The 22,086-nt window shown below is 42.4% G+C and overlaps 1 protein-coding gene across 4 annotated transcripts in view; it reads right to left on the bottom strand.

Annotated features, from left to right (window-relative positions):
* Positions 1 to 2,805: 2,805 nt before the first annotated feature.
* Positions 2,806 to 22,086, bottom strand: part of scn4ab (sodium channel, voltage-gated, type IV, alpha, b) — a 72,264-nt gene continuing 52,983 nt past the window's right edge. For all 4 annotated transcript variants that reach the window (XM_083780679.1, XM_083780678.1, XM_083780680.1 and 1 more), the window contains 14 exons: positions 21,758 to 21,880; positions 20,420 to 20,528; positions 20,124 to 20,296; positions 18,958 to 19,011; positions 16,048 to 16,185; positions 14,464 to 14,568; positions 13,964 to 14,116; positions 13,341 to 13,458; positions 12,951 to 13,236; positions 12,494 to 12,615; positions 12,058 to 12,274; positions 10,413 to 10,557; positions 7,689 to 7,766; positions 2,806 to 6,752 (listed from right to left, as the gene is read on the bottom strand). In XM_083780679.1, coding sequence (XP_083636805.1) covers positions 6,213 to 6,752; positions 7,689 to 7,766; positions 10,413 to 10,557; positions 12,058 to 12,274; positions 12,494 to 12,615; positions 12,951 to 13,236; positions 13,341 to 13,458; positions 13,964 to 14,116; positions 14,464 to 14,568; positions 16,048 to 16,185; positions 18,958 to 19,011; positions 20,124 to 20,296; positions 20,420 to 20,528; positions 21,758 to 21,880 — 2,361 coding nt within the window. In that variant the 3' untranslated portion in view covers positions 2,806 to 6,212. The remainder of the gene's footprint in view (positions 6,753 to 7,688; positions 7,767 to 10,412; positions 10,558 to 12,057; positions 12,275 to 12,493; positions 12,616 to 12,950; positions 13,237 to 13,340; positions 13,459 to 13,963; positions 14,117 to 14,463; positions 14,569 to 16,047; positions 16,186 to 18,957; positions 19,012 to 20,123; positions 20,297 to 20,419; positions 20,529 to 21,757; positions 21,881 to 22,086) is intronic.

Below are 22,086 nucleotides of genomic sequence, written 5' to 3'. Positions count from 1 at the left end.
AATGGCATCAAATGGTGGTCCGTACTTAAACCATGTGGTTCCCAAACTTTTTCATGTCAAGGACCCCCAAATTGACACTAAATTAGCCCGCGGACCCCCATTTGAAGAGGTATGCCAGGGACCCCCATAAGAGAAGATTTTTACGGCTCTAGCAGTGATTCTCAACCCGTTTCATTTCAAGGACCCCAATTTGACCTGCATTAGTCTACGGACCCCCATTTAATGGCATGTTTTATCTCTGGGACCCCAATTCATATAGTAAATTCAATATTAATTTAACTCTGAGAGTGTACAAATGGAACAAAATGGAGTCCATTTGCTTCCATTTGTACAGTTACAGACCCATAAGGGTCCATTTGGTTACAAAGTAAACTATCATTTAGCATGGGGGCCCCTGGAACTCCCCCAAGGTGTGCGTGCATGCGTATGTGTGTGTGTGTGTGTGTGTGTGTGTGTGTGTGTGTGTGTGTGTGTGTGTGTGTGTGTGTGTGTGTGTGTGCGTGCATGTGCGTGCGTGCGTGCGTGTGTGTTGCTCTCCAGAGCAACATTAGTGACTTCCAGTCACTAATGAGTGAGTCGATGTGTTTCCTCCAACTGTGCATTGGTCTTTCCCGAGGTCTCCTCCCAGTGGGACGTGCCTTGAGGACCTCCCTAGGGAGACGCGAGTGACATCGGACCACAGCTGTGTCAGCCTATAAGATGTCGCTCACATCCAGAGAGTTGGACAGGAACAGAGTTTGTGACAACCAGATCAAGACGGAGACAAACAGCCAGAGACAGAGACGAACAGTATTTCGAGTTCGAGCAAAAGATATTGTGAAACCGAGACAGAGAGAGAGACCTTAACAGTAAAAGAGATGTTGACCTGGACAGCGGCTCTGAAAAGAGGACCACAGACATCCACTTCTTTGGTTGTTCTGCTGGACCAGTGGAGGACAAGGTGTATTCCTTTGGAGGGTTCTTCTATGAAGAGGAGAGTGGAGACCTACAGCAAGAAGGATCAGATTGATGTTCACGTCTTCAACACAGTGACTTTGTGCTGGATGACGTTGCCCCCGGTGACGAGGAAGAGGAGACGAAGAGAGAAGGTTCCCTCCATGCACTATACGGACACACAGCTGTACTGATAGATGATATAATCTACATCTGGGGAGGGACGGTGAACTGTAAGACAAAAGTTGTTGAGGACAACAACTGGTTTTACATCAAGGGGGACTATGACAACATTCTTTATGCATTTGATGTCGACACCCACAATTGATTCAAGCCCAACGTATCTGGAACTGTTCCAGCGGCGAGGCAGAGCCACTCAGCCTGTGTCTTGAGGAAGGTCATGTTTATCCATGGAGGACACCACCACAATAGTCTGGTCTGTCATTAACACCAGAGGAAATCCACCACCTACTTCATCCCTTCAATCGGCCACCATCATTGGGACAAGGATGTTTATATTTGGGGGCAAAGGGCACCCGGACAATAACATCAGAGTGTTTGACACAGAGACCAACTGTTGGCTGAGCACACCTTCTGCACAGCTTGTTCCAGAACAACGTCACAGTCATGCAGCTTTTTCCTACAATGGAGAACTGTACATATATAGTGGCCATCACTTTGGTCTGAGACGGCGGTTCAATGATCTGTGGAAATTAAATTCCACAACCTTCTCCTGGAAGAAGGTTGAGCCCAAGGGGAAAGGACCGGATAAACGGTGCTGATGCAAGGTGGGAGATCGCATCATCGTCTTTGGAACACGACTCATCTTACATATCTTACACTTAAGTCCTAGTCTGAAGACGTTATGCAAGCTAGCTGTTATCCAGCACGGTCTGGAGCAGTCTGGACTCCCACACAACATCAGGTGGGAACTGGCAGCCATGACGACCAATAGACACAGTACAGTGTTAAAAAAAAAGAAAATCTAAATTATTCAAAACATTTCAAACACTTTCAAGATTTTTCAAAAATGTTCAAAAGTAGCACAGGCTTGTATGCCTGCTATTTTTTTGAGAACTACTGTTCTCTGTTTTACGTCTATGTTTTCAGGAAAACTGTTGCTACTCAAGTCCAACATGACTGGGGCGGGGCCTGTTACAATAGCTAATGCAAATTATACAACGGGTCATTTCGAGGAAGCAATCTGATTGGTTGAAACAGCCTCCTAGCCGTGCTTAAAACGAGCATGATGGAACGCCTAATCAAAACATAAAAATCAGCTGTGCTGTTCTCCCAGAGCAGAGCCGACTGGGTTGCTATAGGCTAGCGATTTCCCGGAAACATTTTGGTCGTAGTGGCAACATCTGTCATTAAATAAATAGTTGTTGTTTTTTTCCATATTAATGCCATTATTTTTTGTTACCGTTTCTGACCGAGGCTAAGTCGTTAGCCGTTTGTTTTTATCTTTCATGTCATGTGAAAGCAGGGAATCTGCTTCAAATTGACATATTTGTTGTTCAGTTTGACCCACCAGTTTTGGAGATATTTTTGGCTATATTTTGGCTTATAGAGAAATGTCTTGCTGAAAACAGCAAGTTGAGAAAACATAACAGCTATTCTTCTACATTCTCTCATTTTAAATTAGAATGTAATTTATTACATTTTTATAATTTTTAAATTTGTGTTATTCATGTTCTCACTGTATTGCATTACTGCTATTATTTTTTTATGTTTTATGCCTTGCTTTTCTTTTCTTTCTTTCTCCATTGCTCTGTAAAGCTGCATTTCATGTCATGAAAGGTGCTATACAAATAAAGTTTTATTATTATTATTATTATAAAAAAGGCAGAGATCCATGAGGCACACAACATATTTAAAAGAGAATAATAATCTTTATTAAAGCAACATGTTTCCGCCTAACAGCGGTGTTCATCAGGGCTAGGCACTGGGCAGGCACTTTGTTTGCATGTAAACAATGATTACATATTTCATATTTCAGTCTCATGCACAGAGGGCATGGTTTATAACTATTATAATTATGCAATACTTTCTTCATGCACATAAAGCGGCTAAACTTAAAACAACTTTGATATGAGGGCGGCACGGTGGAAAGCAACGCAGGCTCTGCAGAAAGAATGCCTGCACAAAGTGATATTGTATAAACTTAATAAATAAGCATTAAAGGGAGACTTATTTTTTTTTAATGACGTTTAGAAAATTTAGAACACTTTCCTGGGGGTCTTTATGTGTGTAATATGTGGTTTTAGATATTTTAGATTTTAGCAGTGAGCCCAGTGTCTCTGATGTCATGGACACTGGGCTCACTTACTTCCTGGACTACATGTTCTCTCAGTAAGACAGCCCTCCCCCTATCCACAAGGAGGAGCAGTGCACCAAAGCATTATGGGAATTGTAGTCCAGGAAGTAAGTGAGCCCAGTTATGCTAGAATCCAAAATATCTAAAACCACATATTACACACACAAAGACCCCCAGGAAAGTGTTCTAAATCTTCTAAACGTCATTAACATATATTATTTTGCAAAAAGGGTGAAGTGTCCCTTTAACAAACTGTTTATAATGTGAATAAATACGCAATAACAGACTGTGTATAAAGTTAATAAATACAGTGTTTCACCAGAACATTTAGCTAAGCCCCTCCCCAACCCATCCTTGTCCAATAGGCACGTTAGCAGCGCTAAGCCCCTCCCCAACCTGTCCTTGTCCAATAGGCACGTTAGCAGCGCTAAGCCCCTCCCCAACCCGTCCTTGTCCAATAGGCATGTTAGCAGCGCTAAGCCACCCCCAAATCCGTCCTTGTCCAATAGGCATGTTAGCAGCGCTAAGCACCTCCCCAACCCGTCCTTGTCCAATAGGCACGTTAGCAGCAAGGAGACAGGTCAAACTGTCCTTCTCCCCCACAGAGATGCATGTTAAATTACAGGATTTCTCCAAATAATCCATCATTTCAGTAGCAAGAGCTTCAAAATGTCTTCTAAATCTAGTCAACCAGGCCTACAGTATAGGCTATGCAACACAGCCATGACGTTAAGCTGTGTGTGTGTTCAACAACACAGCCATGATGTTAAGCTGTGTGTGTGTGTTCAACACAGCCATGACGTTAAGCTGTGTGTGTTCAACACAGCCATGATGTTAAGCTGTGTCTGTGTTCAACAACACAGCCATGACGTTAAGGCTGTGTGTGTGTTCAACAACACAGCCATGACGTTAAACTGTGTGTGTGTTCAACAACACAGCCATGACGTTAAGCTGTGTGTGTGTTCAACAACACAGCCATGCAAAATAACACTGACAGCTGTGAGGTGACGGAAGCTTGACCTGCAACGGTTGCTAAGCTATTTGGACTGGCATTGATTGGACAATCGTTTTTGGGGGTGGGGTTTAACGAAGGGATAATTGATATACACAGAATAACAAGTAAAATTATGGTTTGAATAGAATAGAGACAGAGTGACACTAAAGCTTTACAGATCTGCTGTTTAGATCCAGTATGTTTGTAGATCTGCTGTTTAGATCCATTTAGATGTTTACAACAAAGCAACACTAAAGCCTGATTCAGGCTCCGTTGCGTCACGCGCAGAAAATAGCAGACCTACAAGCTCACAATGTACCTTGTGTGTGTGAGGTCTTGGAGGTCTGCTGTTTAGACCCAGTAGATGTTTATAGATCACACCGTGCCTTGTGTGCGTGTGTGTGTGTGTGTGTGTGTGTGTGTGTGTGTGTGTGTGTGTGTGTGTGTGTGTGTGTGTGCGTGCGTGTGCGTGCATGTGCGCGTGTGTGTGAGAGAGATCTTGGATGAAAAGCATGGAGACAGTGGAACTGACTGCCACAAGGGGGCAGCAGTGTAGAACTTAACATAAAGTCAATGCTCTGGTGTAGAATGTACATTAATCTGGTGTACAGTAGGATAATTAACCCATTTTGGGCGGGAACACCTTTTGGTGTTTTAAACATTGTTATAATTTAGCTATTGAAAAATAGCAGATCTACATGCTCATAGGTTGTAGGTCTGCTATTAACGTACAAGATTATTTTTTAATTTCGGCCTAAATGGGTTAACATTAGGAAGGATATTTAACCAGTAGGATAATGTAACACTCTCTCTAGGTCATCCTCAGGCCATCGTCTCTTCCAGTCATCCTGGTTCTCCATACATCCGACCAGCTCGTTGGTGCTTTGCGCTCCTGCGTCGTTCTTGAGTACGTCCACATAATATGTTAGTTCTTGATGCCTTAAGGGCCTTTCAAACGGGAAGCGAGGAACGCAGGCGTTGTTGCCTGGATCAACACAGGTCTCCTCCAGGTCTGTTGAAGAGTGGTGCGACAACGCAAGCGTAAAAAAAAAGATAAACAGAATCCAGGTCTGGTGAGTCACGGTGGGGCGTGTGCACGAAACGAGCAACGCGCACTACAAATTCACGGGACCGCGCTCATGTTAAATATGCTTGCGTTGCCGCACAGCGACTGCTCTTTTCAAAGTAAAAAAAACTAAACAGCAAAGAGAAAAAAATGTCTTGGCGGCTCAAAGCAGTTAGCACAGAGCGATCGCGGAACGTTAGCATCTTGGATTGTTAGCATGTTAGCACCTGTTCTCATGTGGTTCTCAAAGTGGGGTCCTTGAAGGGGTTCTAAATGGACTCCAACATGTCTGTAACTCTGAGATGGTAAAAACCGGAACCAAATGGACCGCTAAGGCTCATACATACTCCAGTTTTAGGTGATAGCTGATCACCACGGTGAGTGATATCATGTTGTAGTTTTACAAACCTTTATAAAACTACACCGCGGTGAGTGATGTCATGTTGTAGTTTTACAAACCTTTATAAAACTACACCGCGGTGAGTGATGTCATGTTGTAGTTTTACAAACCTTTTTAAAGCTACACCGCGGTGAGTGACGTCATGTTGTAGTTTTATAAACCTTTATAAAACTACAGTATGAATGAATGCGCCTCCACAGGTCTGTAACTCATGTAAGCCTTTTTACAGCTGAGTCTATAATCCATGTGCAAGCTAGTCCATCTGGTTTTCTCATTGGATGATGCATGTGCGCACTGCAAATATGTCCGTGCGGAAACGAACGACTCAGAACACAATAGTTCCGCCTTGGAGAATTTTAGTTCCTACCTAAACTACTGCGCTGAAACGGACACAGAGGCAGTCATAGCGAGCGGACCCCCGCCGATAATAATAATGCAGCTGGTAATTAATTGATTTAATCAATTCTTTTTTTATGCTCTGGTTTGAGAACCGTCGCTTCTGTCAGACGACCGTCTCCTTCAGCTCCTCCTCGTCCGCGGGGAGCCGCAGGTCGAAAGGAGGCGCAGAATGATGATGCGGGAGGGAAAAAGGAGGCGCAGAATGCAGGATGACCTCGCTGCTTAGCCGCACGGCAGGAGGACTGTCTGCCTCCTGCATAGCAGGAGTAGTTCCTTCCATCTCCTGCATCGCCTCCTCCTCTACAACGGGAGGAGTTCTTTCTGTGGCAGGAGTTTCACTCCTCGTTTCTCCTCCAGAAGGAGGAGTTTCTCCTTCCGAAGCAGGAGTTTCTCCTTCAGAAGCAGGAGTTTCTCCTGTCTCCTCCTGGCCGTCTCCGTAAAGCAGGTTGATCTTCTCGTAGATCAGCCCCTCCGTCTCTCTGTCTCCGCCTCCTCCTCGCTCGCCCCCCTCTCTCTCTCGGTATTTGTACGAGGCCTGCTTGACCGTTCGTCTGAACAGGTGTTTCCTGTACGCCCTCTGGATCACCACCACTGCCACCTCTTCCTGTTTCCTCCTCAGGGTGGAGCTGATTGGTTCGTACACCTGGAGGGGGACAACGTCATTGGTTCATTTATTTATTGATTGATTGTTTGTTTTAATGATAGACTATCGCGATGCAAAATGCTAAACCTTTCTCATGGGGGTGTTCTTAATCGCGAGAGGGTGTTCTTATCCCAAACTCTTTCATGTCAAGGACCCCCAAATTGACACTAATCAGCCCTGCGGACCCCCATTTGAAAAGATATGCCAGGGACCCCCATAAGAGAAGAAAAATAAAGTGCCACTTTATTTTTAGTATAATTAGAGTCCTCGGCTTGATATGACCTTCATGCTAATTTCAGCCATATACTTCCAGATGCGGTGGGCGTGTCTTGCTTGATTTCATTCATTGCAAAAGAGCTTGCTCCTTGTTGACCTGCCCATATGCTGCTGTATGAAATACGCTGATGTCTTGTACGACGACGACCCGTAAGGGTCTAACCAGAAGCGAATAGTTTTCATAATCCTCATGGGGGCCCATGCCTGGTTTAGCCAGGGGAGGGCGGTGTTGGACAGTGTCTTGACTGTCTTCAGTGCGGTTGGGTGCAATTCCCAGAAAATCCTCATGGGGTCCCTGGCCCTCCGGCCCCCACAGACTCTACGTCACTGGTCGAAACGTTGTACCTAAATAAAGTATCCTGGGAGCAGAGACACAGTGTGTGGACAAGCCTTCATTAAATAAAGTTTCCTGGGAGCAGAGACACAGTGTGTGGACAAGCCTTCATTAAATAAAGTTTCCTGGGAGCAGAGACACACTGTGCAGACAAGCCTTCTTTAAATAAAGTTTCCTGGGAGCAGAGACACAGTGTGTGGACAAGCCTTCTTTATAACCCTTATTAATAAGGTAATAAGACAACCCTTCTTAATAACCCTTATTAATAAGGTAATAAGCTGACGACCCTTCTTAATAACCCTTATTAATAAGGTAATACGGTATACCTTAGAAGGATTGTTGGCCATGAACTTCTCCTCCATTTGCACCTTGAGAGCATCCATTTCTCCTGACTCCCCCAGAACCTAAAACACATACAATACAATACATTAAAATACAACACAATACATTATATATAAACTAGAGCATCCATCTCCCCTGACCCAGAACCTAAAACACAATAAAATACTTTATATAATAATATATATAAACCATTTCTGCTGACTCCCCACAACCTGAAAACACAGTACATTATATATATATATATATATATATATATTATAGAGTAGCCAGTAGAATGTCCAGACAGAGTCTATTGTCTCCAGTTCACTGTTAAAGAGAGCTGGCTCTCATCACCCTCTCCGCCTGAACACTGGTCTACTCCTGTTTGCTAAGCAGTATAGTAGCCCAGTATGCCAGGACTTTCACTGTCTTCTCTTCATCTCAAAATAGCTGTGCTACAAATCACTAGTAGTTAAGGTGTTCAGAACACCTCTTCAAAAGATAAACCCATTACAAGTGGCTTCCGTCCATACATCTTAGTACTGTATAGCTCCCCTACAGAGCTGTTGTGTGACGTGTGTACAATATTATGTTTTATTAAATATGCCATTAATAACTTATAATATTATGCTATAACACCTTTGACTCATTCTGTAGCTCGGAGACACACCATTTGTGCGATACAAGACTAACACACTGTATAAAGCACACACACACACCGTTACCCACCTCTGAAAGCCTGCTTGTATGAGGCTATCAGGGGCGACCCGAATTAAAACCTTAAAACTATCCTATCTGTATCGCGTTCACAATCACAAGTTTATGCAGTGTGCGTAAAGTCCCGACGCGGGCATCAACGCCGGCATGGGAGACTCCCTGCCACTGCGCAAAAAGCATGAAATACGGATGTGTATATTACAGGAAACTCCCGTTAAACTTTCCAACAAACTCTGGTAAACTCCCGAATTGTACCATCACACCTGTATATTACCGTATATTAACTGTATATGCTGCTAAACTTGAGGTTTACTGGGCAAAATACAGTGCCCATAATTGCCCGTTAACTCCTCTTTTCACGCAGTGTGCTATACCTCCCGCATGTTCGCACGTCCTGAGCACACTTAGTATGAAGCATCAGGAATTAAGGAATACAGGGGAAGATATACACACTCACAGCTTTTAATCTATGGCTCTTATGAGGCAGAGATTTATAGCTTCTTTCCAACTTGTGTCGGAGCCCTGCGCAAACTCTCGTGAAGAGATAGCGCGCCTCAGACTGGTCGGTTCATAGCATACAATTCTCACATTGTTCCGCCTGCATGAACCCGTATAGAGTGTTAGAATGTTAGAATGTTAGATACATGTGTGGCTAATTTACTTCAACCGACTCCACTGAGACGTTGCAATATAGCCACTTTTGACCTAGTTAGACTGGCACGTTGTGCGATACTTTCCAGCCTCCCTTTCTCCGTCCGTGGAAGATTGAGAGAGGTGGCGAGCTGCTATCAACTTAAAATACAACCATTCCTGTACTTGCGGATCGGGGCATCGCCCGGATTCCCATGCCTCGCCGTCTTCCTCCCCGCTCGGGGAAAGATAAGCACTGGCAGGCTGTTGCTAAGAATTACGTTGTTAAATCAACTAAACTTACCCCACGGAGTGACAGGAAAAACACAGACAACGGACATATTATTGGCTAATCAATAACACGGGAGGCCATCGTAAATTACACTGAAGTATAAAAATAGCTTTATTCAAGAATCAAATTAATTTACAAAATAGTGAAAAGATAGGAGGCAGAGGAGAACAGAGTCCTTGGTCAGCCTGCAAAAATTAACAAACACAACTCCGTATTCTGGTTGAGTAAGAGATAAAGTTTAGAGGCGCGCAAGGAAAAATCTGACTAGACAACGGCGCATTCATACTTTTATCACCTCAGTTCACATAGCATCATTGTTTTTAGCTATGACCCTTCCAGGCGTGCTCAAAGCAATGTGCACGAGTGTCCGTGTGCGCGAGCGAACACGTCCGTGGACACGCATCTGTCCTCAAACGGCACTGAGATTGAGATTACCTTTGTCGTGAACGCGTAAAGGGTTACTTCAGTTCATTTTTGTCAACCTGTAATGTCTGCTCAAGGTTCAAGGTCAAGGTTTCTTTATTTTGTCTCCCAAGGGAGAAATTTGTCTTGGACCCCAAGGACCCGCCCTGCAACATACAGATACAATACACAATACAAGACAACAAAGGCACACAGTGACCCGTACAACATTAAAAAACCACAAACCAACATACCTAGTGCAAAAGAGGAAGAACATCACCTCATAACCTTCGACCCCTACCCTGTCTGCCCTCTGCAAGTACTCTGTTAAGGAGTGTGATTGACAGAGGGACAAAGGAATGCTTGTACCTATTATATTTGCACGCATGGACCTCGTACCTCCTACCTAATGGCATTAGCCGATACTCAGGGTATAGTACATGGGAGGGGTCAGACACAAATTTCTTAACCTGTCCTGCTGCTAGGAGAACCACAATGTAAAGCGACTGCAATAATATAATGGATGCATACATTGAAGAAGACACAGGCAGATTTAATAGTAGTAGCAGTAGCAGTAGCAGTAGTAATAGTAATAGTAGTAGTAGTAGTAGCAGTAGCAGCAGTAGCAGTAGCAGTAGCAGTAGCAGTAGCAGTAGCAGTAGCAGTAGCAGTAGTATGTGTATATTACCTCAGTAGTCAGGGCCAGTAGTATATCCAGACAGTGGATCTTGTCTCCAGGGACCAGAGGTAAATCCATATGAATCAGTTTGATGGTGTTCGGTTTGGGAATTCTCAACGGATCCTTTAAGGTGTCACAGAAATGTGACAGCTCTCTGTAAACATAAAATATATCCTTTAAATATGACAGCTCTCTGTAAACATAAAATATATCCTTTAATCTGACAGCTCTCTGTAAACATAAAATATATCCTTTAATCTGACAGCTCTCTGTAAACATAACATATATCCTTTAATCTGACAGCTCTCTGTAAACATAAAATATATCCTTTAATCTGACAGCTCTCTGTAAACATAAAATATATCCTTAAATCTGACAGCTCTCTGTAAACATAAAATATATCCTTAAATCTGACAGCTCTCTGTAAACATAAAATATATCCTTAAATCTGACAGCTCTCTGTAAACATAAAATATATCCTTTAATCTGACAGCTCTCTGTAAACATAAAATATATCCTTTAAATCTGACAGCTCTCTGTAAACATAAAATATATCCTTTAATCTGACAGCTCTCTGTAAACATAAAATATATCCTTTAATCTGACAGCTCTCTGTAAACATAAAATATATCCTTTAATCTGACAGCTCTCTGTAAACATAAAATATATCCTTTAATCTGACAGCTCTCTGTAAACACAATGATAACAATTCATATATCCCTTATTTAAGGTGTCGCAGAAACCTGACAGCTCTTTGTAAACAGAATGATAAAATACAAATGTAATGTAATGTGATTGATTGATTACTTTATTTATTAACAGTATTTAAAAAGGTACAATAAGCTAAAAAGCACAATATAAAAAGGCCAAGGGCTTGTTTCCATTGTGGTCCTATATGTACTCAATTAAGCAAGGGGCTCCTAAAAATTCGTACTGCGAACTACGTCACAAAGGGTGATCGAGCCTTCGCCATTCAAGCACCGCAACCAGCAACTAGCATCCAGAACTAATTTGCCTCACTGACTCCCTTATACGTTTTAAATCCCTATTGTTTCAAAAAGCATTCCTTTAAATAACCGTTTTTGTTTTTCCCTGCCTTTTACTGATCTTGTGTTATCTTGATTTGTTTAATGTTTGGGTATTTCTTGTTTATTACGTTGATAGATCATGTTACTTACTTGTTTTTCTATTTTTCTATTGTGAATTTTCTTGTTATTATTCCTGTGCAGCACTTTGTGGCTCATGCCTAGAAAGGTGCTATATAAAAAAAGTTATCATTAAATAAAAATAAAGTTATTATTAATTAATCAAGAAATGTCAAAATGGGTTAACGAAACAACTGTACTTTTACAGTCTTCTGATCTCCCCTCACTCATGAAGCAGACCAAACAAGAATTATATTATATTACCTGTACTCGTATTGGATATTAGTACAGTACAGTACAGTACGGTACGGTACGGTACGGTACGGTACGGTACGGTACGGTACGGTACGGTACGGTACAGTACAGTACAGTACAGTACAGTATTAGTATAATTAATATTACTTGTATTCTATGAACTGTGATGCGTCAGGGTCGAACTTCTCCCAGGTTTAGTATAGCGTAGCGTAGACTAGCCTAGCATAGCGTAGCGTAGTGTAGTATAGTATTACTTGTATTCTATGAACTGCGAGGCGCCAGGGTCGAACTTTTCCCAGGTCTCGTAGAACATCTCAAAGTCGTCTTCACACAGCGGGTCGGCGCTCTCCTCCGTCGCCACATTGAAGTTCTCCAGGATGATGGCGATGTACATGTTCACAACCACCAGGAACGACACGATGACGTAGGTACAGAAGAACATGATGCCGACGCCCGGGTTACCACAGTCACCTGTAACACACAGCACCCGGGTTACCACAGTAACCTGGAGATATACGAACACACAGCGCCCGGGTTACCACAGTCACCTGTTATCACACAGCACCCGGGTTACCACAGTAACCTGCAACACACAGCGCCCGGGTTACCACAGTCACCTGTTATCACACAGCGCCCGGGTTACCACAATAACCTGTAACACACATGGGGGGGGGGGGGGGGGGTACTGACCTTTGACATCTGTCCCTGGGTTATCCTTGTGGGGGTCACAGTCGGGGGGGGAGGTGTTCATGATGGGGCTCAGCAGTCCATCCCAACCGGCTGATGTGGTGATCATGAAGAGACAGATGATACTGTAACACACAGCACCATGGTTAATAAATGACCCTTACACATATCACCATGGTTATTATATAACCCTAACACACAACACCATGGTTATTATATAACCCTAACACACAACACCATGGTTATTTTATAACCCTAACACACAGCACCATGGTTATTATATAACCCTAACACTCAACACCATGGTTATTATATAACCCTAACACCCAAGCGGCAGAGACGCAGTCAAAGTTTTTAAACACTAGATGGCAGTAAAGAAGTTAACCAACGCACCTGTTTCTGAACGTCTACTTTAACCAACGCACCTGTTTCTGAACATCTCAAACTTTAATCAACGCACCTGTTTCCGAAGGTCTCGAAGTTGAACATGTCGTCGATCATGCCCTCCTTCCTCACGTAGGCGAAGTTGGACATTCCGAAGATGGAGAAGATGAACATGATGAGGAAGAGGAGGAGGCCGATGTTGAAGAGCGCAGGAAGTGACATCATCAGGGCGAAGAGCAGCGTGCGGATGCCCTTAGCGCCGCGAATCAGACGCAGGACGCGTCCGATGCGAGCCAATCGGATCACTCGGAACATGGTGGGCGAGACAAAGTACTTCTCTATGACGTCAGCCAGTACCAGCCCTGAAGAGAGAGAGAGAGAGAGAGAGAGGAGAGAGAGGATGAATGAAAGATTTGAAAAAAGGTTGAAAAATAATCAATCAATCAATCAATCAATCAATACGTACCAACTATAGAGAGGATGACGACAACGAAGTCGAAGACGTTCCATCCCACGTTGAAGTAGTACTGCCTCAGAGCGATGATCTTCAGAGAGCATTCAGATGTGAAGACGATGATGAACACCTGGAGGTGATGAAGATTATTATTATTATTATTATTATTATTATTATTAGATGATCTTCAGAGAGCATTCAGATGTGAAGACGATGATGAACACCTAGAGGTGATGAAGATTATTATTATTATTAAATGATCTTCAGACAGCATTCTGATGTGAAGACGATGATGAACACCTGGAGGTGATGAAGATTATTATTATTATTATTATTAAATGATCTTCAGACAGCATTCTGATGTGAAGACGATGATGAACACCTGGAGGTGATGAAGATTACTATTATTATTATTATTATTATTATTAGATGATCTTCAGGGAGCATTGATGATGATGAACACCTGGGGATGATGAAGGTTATTATTATGATTATTTACCAGGTCACCATGTTGAGACAGTAGTAGTGGTTAGTAGGCAGGTATCCACCAGGTCGCCATGTTGAGACAGTAGTAGTGGTTAGTAGGCAGGTATCCACCAGGTCACCATGTTGAGGGTAACGTAACAGTAACGTACCAGGTTTATCCAGTATAATATGTTCTCTTTCTCCTCAGACTGCTCGTCCGTCTCCACCATCATGGTCACCATGTTGAGGCAGATCAGAACCATGATGAAGATGTCAAACACCTGCTGAGTCACGAAGTCAAACACCAGGCCCTGGAACTTATTCTGAGAGAGAGAGAGAGAGCGAGAGAGAGAGAGAGAGAGAGAGATTCACGGTCAGGAAAACGTGTAATTTCCGGTAGGGCTGCACAATATGGTCAAGATGTCATATCTCAATATTTATGCCAAATATCGATATTAACGCTAAATTGTCATATTCTACATTTTAAGTGTTGCAACATTGAAAATCTATGGTAACAGATTTAGTTAGTAACATATTTAGTTGTAACATCTGGTAACACATTTAGTTAGTAACACATTTAGTTGTAACCTCTGGTAACAGATTTAGTTAGTAACACATTTAGTTGTAACCTCTGGTAACACATTTAGTTAGTAACATATTTAGTTGTAACCTCTGGTCGTGGAACAGGTTTCTGAGGCTTTTTGGATCCAAGCTTCTTCATGGCGTTGTAATATTTCTTCTGCTCTTCTGTCATGAAAATATCTTTACCTCCCAAGTAAAAACAAAAGGATTCGTTAACCTACACAGTAAATCAATGAGAACTAAAGGATTCGTTAACCTACACAGTAAATCAATGAGTAAAAACTAAAGGATTCGTTAACCTACACAGTAAATCAATGAGTAAAAACTAAAGGATTCGTTAACCTACACAGTAAATCAATGAGTAAAAACTAAAGGATTCGTTAACCTACACAGTAAATCAATGAGTAAAAACTAAAGGATTCGTTAACCTACACAGTAAATCAATGAGTAAAAACTAAAGGATTCGTTAACCTACACAGTAAATCAATGAGTAAAAACAAAAGGATTCGTTAACCTACACAGTAAATCAATGAGTAAAAACTAAAGGATTCGTTAACCTACACAGTAAATCAATGAGTAAAAACTAAAGGATTCGTTAACCTACACAGTAAATCAATGAGTAAAAACTAAAGGATTCGTTAACCTACACAGTAAATCAATGAGTAAAAACTAAAGGATTCGTTAACCTACACAGTAAATCAATAAGTTAAAACTAAAGGATTCGTTAACCTACACAGTAAACCACTAACTGCTCAAACAATGGTTCCATGTGACTGAGGGGTTAAAGTTCAACGGAGGTTGTGCTATAATAGCAATATGGTCCAAATAAGTAAACAATACAAATGATGTTAGTTGTGATGCCAAATGACCGGCACTACTTCTTATTCACCAAAACCAGACCAGAAGTCCCACCGCAGGACTCAGGCAAATTAACACCTTCACAGGTTCCGTCCATCCGACGTGTCCACACATCCAACCGACGGATATTCAAAGGCTGCGTGTACATATCCTAGGGTGTGTACACGTCCTAGTGCATCTTCAATGATATCAAACGAGAGAAGAATATTCTGAATGTATTCATTTTTTTATTTTTCAGTGGGACTCCAAGGCCACCGTACGCTTCGCTTTTCATTCATGCGCGGTCCAGTCCGGTCTGTTTACCGCTGCAGAAAGAATGCCTCGTCTCTCCTAATCCAGGGCGCTCTCCGTGGTTTTGATCTGATGGATATACTAAGCTCTTAATTTCTGACTTCTCAACTGCCTCTCGTTCAAAATATGAACACGAGGGATTATTTAGCAATATTATGGAAACGAGAGCAAGGTAAGCAAGGAACAGAAGGAGGGGGGCTTTACAGAGTAAAAAGTCTTCCCGGCCCCCCAAGCTTCTATTTTGAAGGAATCCCGGCGCTGATTGTGTTAATAAAGTATTCAATCAATCAATAAACAGCCTATACTCTTTTCCAAGTTTCTGTTTTCACACCTGAATGAGACGAGTGGGCCTACACAAATTAAATGTAGAAGAATATAAAGATTTGACATCATATTTGATTTGGCTTTTTTACGGTCGATTTGGCCGATTCCGATTATGCTACTGATTATATCGTGCATCCAAAATAATAATACTAATAATACTAATAATAATAGTAGTAGTAGTTTATTATTGTAAACTTATCTTGGATTTCTGCTGGTTGAAGTTGTCGATGATGACTCCGATGAAGAGGTTGAGAGTGAAGAAGGAACCGAAGATGATGAAGATCACGAAATAAATATACATGTAGAGATTCTCCTCGTAGATGGGCTGTAGTTCTACCTAGCAACACAGAGACACAATATTAATAATACAAATAAACTGTAGTTCTACCTAGCAACACAATAATACATAAACTACTGTTCTGCCTAGCAACACAAAGAATAATACATAAACTACTGTTCTGCTACCAACTGTCAAATCTCAGTAATGACTACTTGTGCCTGATACGGCAGTGGTGCCAGATTACATACATACATAGGAGCATTACCTTTAATCCTCCCAACACTAAAACATATCGTCATTACGTCACCATCGAAAACCAATTACACTCTGGCATTGGGTCCTTTAATCCACATCTTTATTACGTCATCATTGAGAGTTAGTTATACATATACAAGTAAGACGCGCAAACGCGGGAAGCGAACGCAGCTCGTGTGTGTGTGTGTGTGTGTGTGTGTGTGTGTGTGTGTGTGTGTGTGTGCTACAGCTGCGCCCTGTGTGTGTGTGTGTGTGTGTGTGTGTGTGTGTGTGTGTGTGTGCTACAGCTGCGCCCTCTGGTGGCGGGCGGGTGGTGTAACAGCGTGACACACACACACACACACACACACACAGACATTCAGCCCTTGCTGTCATAGTAAGTGGCTCACTGCGTTCGCAACTATGTATATGTATGTAATTTGTAAGTTGATTAGCGGTATACTGTGGTTTTATACATATATAGTATTATGTATAACTAGCTCTCAATGATTACGTAATAGAGATATGGATTAAAGGACCCAATGCCAGAGTGTAATTGGTTTTCGATGGTGACGTAATGACGATATGTTTTAGTGTTGGGAGGATTAAAGGTAATACATGAAGGAACGGCCACTGATGTCACATCACTGGCGGTTCCTTCATAGATACATAAAGGAACGGCCACTGATGTCACATCACTGGCGGTCCTTCAGAGCGGTGTTGTTTCTGCTGCTGTAGCCAATTTATTACTGCAATTACTCCGTTACAAGTAAAAGTACAGAATTGAAAATGTACTTGAGTAAAAGTACAGAATAATCGGCATCAACATGTACTTAAAGTACTAAAAGTATTCATATTGCAGAATGTACCATTTCACAAGTTCACCATGCGTCGCACAATGGCCAAAATGTATAGGGTTGAAGTGGTTAATGTATGTTTTCTAATCATAATTAAAGTCGCCAAAGCAACTAGTAGTAGCCTACTGTAACTAAAGTTTTCAAATAATTGCAGTGAAGTAAGTAAAGAATTTGGCTCTGAGATGTAGTGGAGTAGAAGTAAAAGAAAATGGAAATGGAAATTTGAAATACTCCAGTAAAATAAAAAATACCTCAAAATTGTACTTAAGTACAGTATTTAAGTAAAGTAAAGTTACTTTCCTTCACTGCCTGAAGCATATATTATTTGTCACCTCGCGCTAATGAAACACCAAGGGATTAAAATGTCAACATTCAAGTACTAGATATATGTAAGATAACCCTGCAGCTATAGTAATGTGTCACTCTGAAAGTTTAACTGAAGTTCACTTCTAACTTAATTTCTGATACAGCCTTGGATCAAGACAGTCATCAGAATAATCTTTTTTAATCATCCTATCCTTGTTGATATATAATATAAGGCCATTTAGGTTGAAATCATGATGTAAACGTTATGCTGTGAACTTGTGATAATAAGCAGCAGTAGCCTCAGTTATGCATGTCTTCATTATATAACTTTATGTTGTAATAATAAGCAACAGTAGCCTCAGTTATGCATGTCTTCATTATATAACTTTATGTTGTAATAATAAGCAGCAGTAGCCTCAGTTATCATGCATATACCATGTCTTCATGGTATAACTTTATGTTGTGATAATAAGTAGTTTATTTCATTTCCAGGGGGGGTAGGTCATGTTGAGCTGCTCATTAAGTTCAAGTAGCTCTCAAGTCAAAACAGAGTGTCTACGCCTGGCTTAGAGGAACAGAATGATGGGTTGGGTTCATTGATAGATTGGGTTATGATCCACAGTAGCTTTAGAGGAATATATATATATATATATATATATTCTAGGGTACCTCATGTTACACAGTAGTTTTAGAGGAGTATATAGAGAATATAATATATACATATACAGTATATAATGATAGAGTACCTCATGTTACACATTAGTTTTAGAGGAGTATATAGAGTATATAATATATACATATATATATACAGTATATAATATTCTAGAGTACCTCATGTTACACATGGCTTTAGAGGAACAGAATCAGGGTTGTGGGTAATTGGGTTGATTGCGTTATGATCCACGGCAGAGTATCTTTGGGTCGAGCGTGTCGAATGCCTTTGAATATCTTGTTTGTGCTCTCGGGGTTTCTCCTGGTAAGTACACGTGTGCGTGCGTGCGTGCGTGTATGCGTGTGTGGTGCTTCGATCCTTGTGAAAACACGCATTGAGTTTCTGGCAACATGTTTTCTGTGATGTGCACGGCCAGGCGCTGTGTGAGTGAGTGTGTGTGTGTGTGTGTGTGTGTGTGTGTGTGTGTGTGTGTGTGTGTGTGTGTGTGTGTGTGTGTGTGTGTGTGTGTGTGTGTGTGTGTGTGTGACGTGCGCGGCCAGGCGGCAAAACATGATCCTTCTAGTCTGGAGTTTTGCTTCAACTGACAGAAGTGAGACACCTGTCTGTCTGTCTGTCTGTCTGTCTCTCACACCTTTCTGTTTATAGATACTGATGAGGGTGGCATGAGACGGACGGACGGACGGACGGACGGACGGACGGACGGACGGACGGACGGACGGACGGACGGACGGACGGACAGACAGACAGACAGACACTAACCTCTCTCGAATCCACGGCTCCATACATAATGTCCATCCATCCTTTAAATGTTGCCTGTAAAACACACACACACACACACACACACACACACACACACACACACACACACACACAAAACAATACCATTTATTGAGTGTGTACAGTACTAACCATTTGCAGTAGTGACAGGTGTGCGTGCATGCGTGCGTGCGTGTATATATATACAGGTTTATGTGTATATTAATACGTACTATCTGCAGTAGAGACAGGTAACCCATCCCAATGTTGTCACTATATATTAGGGCTGTCACGATTTGCCTAATCCACGATTCAATTCAACTTTCGATGTTAACAGGTTGTGAGCCCTAGACGTCCACAGACGTCCTGGGAAATCCCGTATTTGTATTTGATTTCTTTGTCGAAACAACCATAGCGTGGAGGCCAGCGCCAGTCCAGCTCTGCTATTGTACAAAACCATACTATATAAACCATACTATATAAACCATATATAAAAACTATGGGAGCCCCTCGAAAACGAGATGGTACATCTCAAGGGGTCTTTTTCCTAATAAAGAAACTTGAATCATCATAAACAGCGATATATACGGCTTCTTCCTTTGGGTGAATTTGGGTGTGTTGTTGTCTGAGCTACAGGCTGGGTTGGTTGTGCACCGGCATATAATGTCCCACAGGCTGAAACTCGTGAGAAACGTTCCTGGGGTGAATAAACGGACGGCCATGCTCATGCAATGAAATCAGCTGGTGATTTCGATACACTGTATCGAGCGTCAATTTATATTAGATTACGCACTATCTGCAGTACTATCTGCTCATCCCAACGTTGTCACTGTGTGTGTATATGTGTATAGTAGTGTGTACAGTAGGTGTATAGTACTAGTAGTATTACTAGTATTAATTCATACTATCTGCAGTAGAGACAGGTGTGTGTGTGTGTGTATATATATGTGTATTTTAGTGTGTACAGTAGGTGTATAGTACTAGTAGCACGCACGCACACATACACACACTAAAAAACATCTTTACGTAACTTAAAAAAAAACTTAAAAAAAAAAAAACTTTACGAGCTGCGTTCGCTTCCCGCCTTTGCGCGTCTTACTTGTAATAGTAGTAGTAGTAATAGTTGTAGTAGTAGTAGTAGTAGTAATAGTAGTAGTAGTAATACGTACTATCTGCAGCAGACTGAGGTAACCCATCCCGACGTTGTCATAGGTCACTTTCAGGTTCCTCCAGCGGACTTCGCTGTTATTTTCAGCCAATAGGAGACATTCTGTCTTGTTGTTGACGTCTTCAGGAAGGAACATTTCCGCTGATGTGGAGTTCCAGCAGTGGTAGTACTTCCCTTTAAAACAATAACAATATTATTATTATTATTACTGCTGTGGAGTTGTAGCAGTGGTAGAACTTCCCTTTAAAACAATAACAATATTATTATTATTATTATTATTATTATTATTACTATTACCTGCAAACAGGTTGACTCCCATGATGCTGAAGATCAGCCAGAAGATCAGACACACCAAGAGGACGTTGAAGATGGAGGGGATGGCTCCAACCAGGGCTCCCACTACTACCTGTAAATACATATATATACAAATATACATTAATATACATTAATATATTACCAGTTGAAGATGGAGGGAATGGCTCCCTAACCTGATTCTGCCAGATGGGGCAGCAGAGAGTACACAGGGTACCCCCCCTCCTGCTCCCATCTGGGAACTCGATGCCTTCACCTTCACCTATCCCGTAACCCCGGAGGGTCGTTGGGGCACCACAGACGATCTGTTGACCAGCTCTCTCCATCCCTCTCTGTCCTCGGCAGCTCTCATTGCCTCGCTGAGTTTCAAGTGTGTCCATTCTCCGATGTTATCTTCCCATCTTTTCTTTTGTCTCCCTCTGCTCCTGCCACCTCGTACGGTGCCTTGCAGGATGGTCTTTGCAAGGCCTGAGGATCTGGTGATGTGTCCGTACCACCTCAGTTTACGCTTTATGACAGTAGTAAGAAGGTCATCATGTGGGCCAATGGCTTGGCTGATCTTTTGCCGTACTACCTCGTTTGTGACGTGTTGGGTGTAGGAGATACCCATGAGTCTTCTGTAGCATCTCATCTCCATGCTCTGTATTCTCCTCTGTAGCTCAGCTGTAAGGGTCCAAGTTTCACAAGCATAAAGAAGGATTGACATGACAAGTGATCGCAGTAGTCTCACCTTTGATGCCAGACTGATGTTTTTGTCTTTCCATATGGGCTTGAGTTTTGCCAGGGCAGCAGTTGTTTGCGCAATACTGGCAAGGACTTCCCGTTTGGATCCTTCATCGGACACGATTGCTCCAAGATATTTGAAACTGGAGACCGTGTCCAGTGACTGTCCGTTGACTTGGATGTCTGAGCATATGCCGCTGACGTTGTTGGTCATCATCGATGAGTCGATGCACAGGCCACCAAACGGCCTGGCCAATCAGCGGCAGCTAGAGGCGGGATCAAGGCACACAGTCCTGCGAGTCTGCCTGAGAGTTCCCAGATGGGAGCAGGAGAGGGGGAACCCTGTGTACTCTCTGCTGCCACATCTGGCGGAGTCAGGTTAATGGCTCCCACCAGGGCTCCGACTACTGCGTGTGCGGGTGTGTGTATTTGTATGTGCGTGCGTGCGTAGCGTCTTACCCTCATCCCTTCGAAGCAGGACAGAGCTCTCAGTGTGTGTGTGTAGCATAGCATAGCGTAGCATCTTACCCTCCTCATCCCTTCGAAGCGGGACAGAGCTCTCAGTGTGTGTGTGTAGCGTAGCATAGCGTAGCATCTTACCCTCATCCCTTCGAAGCGGGACAGAGCTCTCAGCGGCCTCAGAGCTCTCAGAGTTCTCATGGACTTGATCGGTCCCAGTTCAGAATATCCTAAAATGTTGGCCGTCAGCGAGATGAGGGACACCTGTACACGCACGCACACGCACACACACGCGCACACACACACACACACACACACACACACACACACACACACACACACACACACGGTATGAGACACCTGTACAGACACACCTGTACACATAGTAGGGCTTTAAGCAACTAGTCGACTAGTTGCTTAAAGAAAAAGAAAGAAACGAAAGGAAAAACAACGTTTTTAATAGTCACCAA

Source organism: Protomyctophum parallelum, assembly GCF_964188405.1.
Source record: "Protomyctophum parallelum genome assembly, chromosome: 13".
Taxonomy (NCBI): Eukaryota; Metazoa; Chordata; class Actinopteri; order Myctophiformes; family Myctophidae; genus Protomyctophum; species Protomyctophum parallelum.
The sequence above is the reverse complement of the archived record's forward strand: the minus strand, read 5'-3'. Positions and strand labels throughout refer to the sequence as shown.